Source organism: Typha angustifolia, chromosome 14 (assembly GCF_048772165.1).
Source record: "Typha angustifolia cultivar Huaian chromosome 14, ASM4877216v1, whole genome shotgun sequence".
NCBI lineage: Eukaryota > Viridiplantae > Streptophyta > Magnoliopsida > Poales > Typhaceae > Typha > Typha angustifolia.
Window position 1 is genome coordinate 3,225,940 of NC_133252.1, and position 6,338 is coordinate 3,232,277.

Sequence of the window (6,338 nt, forward strand, 5' to 3'; positions counted from 1 at the left end):
TCCCAACCTCAATTAGTATTTGGTAAGTACAATAATGGATACAAGCTCGTCCAAGAGGGGCCCGTGGAGTGATGACATGGAATTCCAGCCATCCACAATTAGGATATCACTTTGATCAGATGTCTAAGTCGCATTAGAACAAAGGAATCCAACAAAGGGGACAAGAATTTTGAGAGATTTGGAGCTCATGGTGTCTGTCTGTGTTCTCCAACAGTAACTCCCTAGTAAAATTGTTCTTTTTTTTTTATATTTTTATAAATTACACCTTATATTTTTATCTATTTTGTTATTTATACTTTGTCTTTGATGATTTTACAATCGGACCCCTAATTTTCTATTATAATTCTCATTTAATACCCTGGTTTAATTTAGACGGTACTAAAAAAAGAATATTCCATTGTAATATATATAATTATTTTTTAAATGCCTATATTACCCCTATCTTCTTTGTTCTCTTTTTTCTCTTTCCAAAGAAGGAGGAGGAGAAAGAGGAGGAGAGGGGGAGGGGGAAGATGAGAAAAGAAAGTGGCGGCGGTGGCGACAACAACAACGGACGGTGGAGGAGGTAGTGGGGAAGATGGTGGAAGGATGTAGAAAATGAGAGAAAATGGCGGGGATATTTTAGTAATTTGATCGATATTAGTTAGCTAAAATAATATTAGGGTGTTAAATGAGAATTATAGGAAAAAAGGAAGGGTCGATTTATAAAATCCTCAAAGATGGGGTGCGAACTATAAAATAGATAAAATATAGAGAGTGATTTATAAAAATTCTTTTTTTTTAAATTTTATTTAAGAAATCACTCTTATGTGAGATTTTATTCATTTCATCCACATAAAATATTTTAAATAATTTAATCCCATAATTTAGCCGGTTAGCATATAGTACCAAACACAAATAAAGCAGTACACAAAAACACCACGATACTAGGGCTTTCTATGTTTCCATCACGATTCCAATAGATCAAGACTATCATTAAAGCTCATACCACAAACAACCTACATAAAATTACTTCCGAGGTAGAAAAGGACAAAAAAAGCAAAAAAATATGCACGTGAATAAATTACTAAATTAATAACTATGAGAAAAATTTCTAATATAACCGACCTGAAATAACTTTATCTAAATATTTACCTTAAGACAAATTTAGCTTTGGGAGGAAGTTTTTGGAGAAATCATACAAAGGTATTATTTTACGTATTTTAGAACTTAATCTCGGAGATGAATGGGTAGAGAAATTATAAATAACTTAAAGAAAGGATGCTAATTAAAAGTATTAATAAATAGGGTGCTATTTGAAAATTTACATGGAAGGAGGGGGGGTGCAGTGTCCTGCCGTCACGGATTACTTGTGCTTGTGGTGCAACCTAAGGGAGGTCGGACTTGGACACGTTTCAGGATGTTACTGGTTTAGGCGCTAGGACATGTTGGTTGATGGTACCACGCGCCAGTTATAAAACAAACCCCATATATATATATATATATATATATATATATATATATATATATATATATATATATGTGACAACATGAGTATACAATGTGTGACTATTATAAGTTCAGATTCCCTTGCTAACAAAAAAAATACCCTTAATTAATTAATTAATTAATTTTCTTTTTTATTAAATAAGAAGAAAATACCCTTAAGCCATTGAAGCAGCTTCCTGGATATGAATACGTGGTTGGTCCTAATCTATATATAAATACATCGCAGACGTACATTAATTTTAATTTGGAAGCAATTAAAGTGTTCTTTTTTATTTTACAATGACTAATTAAAAACAAAATAATCAAATTTAATAAGGTTAATATTAAGCGATACTGAGATATGTTATTGAAATGGGTCAGATTTAATGGGGCCCGTTGTGAACAACTGATGTTATTATAAGTAATTATATATGAAAAATACCTATCTGAAATGTATTTTATTTCCTTCTTTTCTAGGTTTGATTTAAAGTTTACCGAGCCCTGGATTGGTAGCAGTACAATTATTGTCAGGGGTCCCACCACGGACCGTTGGAGGAAGCTAGGGGTAGTTTGGTAATTTGAGAGGACTGGCGGAGAGGTAGGATGCTTCCAAATTGGAATAAGCCGGGGGCATAGTTTGATGCTATTCGGAAGGCGAATAAGAAGGGATGCAAAGCGTTTAGTTTTCCGAAGGGTATTCCAACTTTGCTTCCTCCTTTTCAAGCTTTCAAGAATCCTCCATTCTCGGATCGCATCGCATCAACGCCTCGCCAACGGAGGAGTTATTCCTCATAAGCGTCTGTATCCGGGAATAGGTACTCTTATTCTTGTAGTTGTCGCCATTTTTATTCCTTCGTACTGGGTCGAAAAAGAAAATGAGCTCCTTTTTTTTTTTGTTCTGTCAAGAAAAGACTCATCTTTGAACATATTGATGTATTTTTGGAAGCTTGAGGGGTTGTTCCTTATTTAGATTCTGGATCATATTTGAGTGTGGAAAATCTATTAACACAACACAAATGTCTTCTATGTTCTTATTTTAATCTCCTGGAGCTAATTCGGTGAAAAATTTAAGGATGTAAGCTTGTAAAGTTTGCTTTGAACTTGGAAAGAATAGAATCTTTAAGCTTTTCAGATTTAACTGTTGCTTGGTTTGAAATCTTTTGTCTACCATCCGTAGATATGATATATAATTGTTCCTTTTATTGGCAGTCGTGGGCTAGAAATTGGAAGACAAACATTAGGGAATGCTGAAAGATGTGCTTAAACGCGAGGAAAGTCCCTTTTGATGTAAATGATAGTGTAGCCCCAATTGGCTTGACTTGGCTAATTCTTGATGAGATTGGAGCACAAATACATGGCCAGCCTTCGCTCCGTGTGCAAACGCACGATGGAGCTCGTAATTTTACAAACACGGTTGTGTTAAATCACGACCACCTCTGTGAAGACGGTTGAAATCTTCTCTTCTGATAATCCCGCTTGTGCAAAGATCTCAGCGGGAGTTAGTAGGATTTAGTCCTGTGCTAGAGATACCATAAAAATGGGAACAGAAAATAAAGGAAGTATTTTGATGCAAAGGTATGAGATAGGGAGATTGTTAGGACAAGGAACCTTTGCGAAGGTTTACCATGGTAGGAATCTTATAACCTCTCAGAGTGTTGCTATAAAGGTGATTGACAAAGAGAAGGTCTTGAAGGTTGGGCTCATTGATCAGATCAAAAGAGAGATCTCGGTGATGAAATTGGTGAGGCACCCTAATATTGTGCAGCTTTATGAGGTGATGGCTACCAAATCTAAGATATACTTTGTCCTTGAGTACGTTAGGGGTGGAGAATTATTTAACAAGATTTCCAAAGGCAAGCTCAAGGAAGATGTTGCGCGCAAGTATTTCCAACAACTGATTAGTGCTGTTGATTTCTGCCACAGTAGAGGGGTTTATCACCGTGATCTAAAACCGGAGAACCTTCTCCTTGATGAAAATGGAAATTTGAAGATTTCTGATTTTGGTCTGAGTGCTCTTGCTGAGTCCAAGAGGCTAGACGGCTTGCTCCACACTACTTGTGGTACTCCTGCATATGTTGCACCTGAGGTGATCAATAGGAAAGGATATGATGGTGTCAAAGCTGATATTTGGTCTTGCGGGGTGATCCTGTTTGTTCTTATGGCTGGTTATCTCCCTTTCCATGACTCAAATCTGATGGAGATGTACAGAAAGATTGGAAAAGCAGAATTCAGATGTCCCAATTGGTTTTCCGCGGATGTCCGAAGACTTCTAATTAGAATTCTTGATCCTAACCCTACTACTAGGATCTCAATTGCAAAAATCATGGAAAATCCTTGGTTCAGAAAAGGACTTGATAGCAAGTTAATCCGGCGTAATATGGAAACCAAAGAAATTGTTCCTGTTGATGTTAGTACAGTAATTAGCTCCACCGATAGTAGCACACTTGATGTGAAGCAGGAGGCCGGGAAACTTGCTAACTTGAATGCTTTTGATATCATCTCCCTTTCAGTAGGATTTGATCTTTCAGGCTTGTTTGAGGAGAACGACCACAAACAAGAAGCAAGATTTACATCAAGCAAGCCGGCCTCTACAATTATCTCAAAGCTGGAGGATATTGCAAAGCGTTTGAGGCTAAAAGTGAAGAAGAAGGATGGAGGAGTATTGAAAATTGAAGGTTCAAGAGAAGGAAGAAAGGGGGTTTTGGCTATGGATGCCGAGATTTTTGAGGTAACTCCTACATTCCATTTGGTGGAGATGAAAAAGACCAATGGGGATACAATTGAATATCAGAAGTTGTGGAATCAAGACATAAGACCAGCGCTTAAGGACATTGTTTGGGCTTGGCAAGGTGAGCAGCAACAACAGCATCAACCGTAAACATGGCGAGAAGGGCAAAATTCTGTAACTGGAGGGAATTACTGTTCCTTGTTTAGCTAATCTCTTTATGTATGTTAGTTCATATTTTCATGGTGTACTTGTTATCTTGTAACTTTGTGTACTTGTTCTGAGATCGTGAAGGATGCTTAATTCAATACATGTTCATCATATTTAACCGTCTGATCTTCCAGCAAACTGTTGCACGGGTTTGTCGTAGGAGAGGCGCGCCTCTTTTTCTAGTTAATGATGTTTTACCCCATCCAGGAATTGTTAGATCTTGGCATAGACTTTTGCATTAAGTGGCAAAACTAGCATCCTGATACATGAAGAAAGTGTTTCCTATTTTGTCACCCTACAGCAAGTGTTTATTTAGAATAATCAAAATTCTACTGAAGGTAGTCTAGATATACATGAATGGTGTTACGTGTAAAAAAACAATTAACATACTAGGTGTTCATTTTCTGTATCTATTTTGTTTTGTTTCCTTTAATCTTTTAAGAAGCTGAGTGATTCCATTTTCAGTTTATAAGTTATAAGAAATTGATTGAGTAAAGAAAGCTGGGGTAAAGGTGTCCTCTTATACTCTAATAGGAGAGTGAAATTGACAACTATTGGATTCTTCTCCATTACTTTTCTACTAGTTTCCAGGTGATTGGAACATCCAAGTTTGCCACTTCTCTCATTAATAATCTGGTCAATAAATTGTTTTAAAGAGCTTAGCATCCTTTTCGATCAAATAATGTCCCATTTGATTAATCAATGATAATGACAATCTGTGTTTAGGCCCATTAAAATGGAGAATAAATGTCTCTAGACAAACTTTGCTTTCATGAAAATATTCCACCAAAACTGGAGATGTTTTGAGAGCTGCTCTGCCCAAGAGCAACTGTAAACAATGACCTGTCCATAAGAAGAACTGTTAAGAGAAACAGTGACTTGAGTAATGCAAAGAGATGAAACAGGTTGCTTTTGGCAAGTAACTGGTGATCATTAGATTCTTCGATTTATTTGTGGCTGAGTAAACTTGCTGGCAAAGAATCCCTACCTGCTCTCTCACCTAACTGAGACTGTGAAAAGCATTTGATAACTCTCAGAGAAAAAAGAACATTTGATGAGCTTCAATGCACACAATCTCAGGGCAGAGCTCTTCACATAACTGCATAAGGATGAATGCAACTGGTGATCACCATCATCTTAAGCAACTTTTAAATGTGATTGAGAGGTTGAGTACTCATACTTTGAACTCTTTCTGATCCCACTATTCCTTTAGAATGATAGGAGGTTATCAAAACACCTTACCTGTGCCTTTGTTAATCTTCTTGATTAAATCAGTGCTTTGTTAGGTTGAAGGAATAATGACTATGGTTGCTGAGATGTCAAGTTTGAAGTCATTCTTGTTCTCTTAACAGCTTACTCTAAAAGCTCTAAAATCTAAAGCTTTTATAGATGGATTTGACTTTAATTAGCAGAGCTTTTATATTTTAACTGATAAATATGTTTGGCAGGATTTAAACTCGCAACCTACTTTAAAATCTAAAGCTTATAGATAACAGTGATCTTTTTTTTCTCTCAATTTTTTTCTTCTATTTTCTTGATTAAGTGGAGTCAGGGAGAAATTTAAAATCAATATTAATTGGAATATGTTTAAGGCTGTCCTTAAACTCTATAATGGATTTTTCAAGTTGAAATTTGGCCCAATGTTGGATCTCAGTCCTTTTAGTCCAGGAAGGTTCGGGTTTAAACTAGGAGTTCTATCTTAGATACTCTTCAATGTTTTTGTTTTTTTAATACATGAAAAACCTGTAGGCCGATAATTTCATTAATTCTAAGATGTTACGAGCTTGATGCACATACATAAGGGAGATGTTTTGAAAAGCCCCACTACTAACACAGCATGAAGAAACAAACCTCAAGCTCAAAGGGCGTACAAGATTTAACTAAGATAATACTCAAATCACATCGAACTGTTGGCCCAGCCCAACACAGCTCGGCT

The 6,338-nt window shown here is 36.3% G+C and overlaps 1 protein-coding gene across 1 annotated transcript; it reads left to right on the forward strand.

Moving 5' to 3' along the window:
• The first annotated feature begins 2,111 nt into the window (after positions 1-2,111).
• On the forward strand, positions 2,112-4,520 carry LOC140775488 (CBL-interacting protein kinase 18-like). Its single transcript, XM_073118824.1, has 2 exons — positions 2,112-2,282; positions 2,677-4,520. The coding sequence occupies exon 2, from the start codon at positions 3,005-3,007 to the stop codon at positions 4,343-4,345; it is 1,341 nt and encodes a 446-aa protein (XP_072974925.1). The 5' UTR covers positions 2,112-2,282; positions 2,677-3,004; the 3' UTR covers positions 4,346-4,520.
• Positions 4,521-6,338: the final 1,818 nt, after the last annotated feature.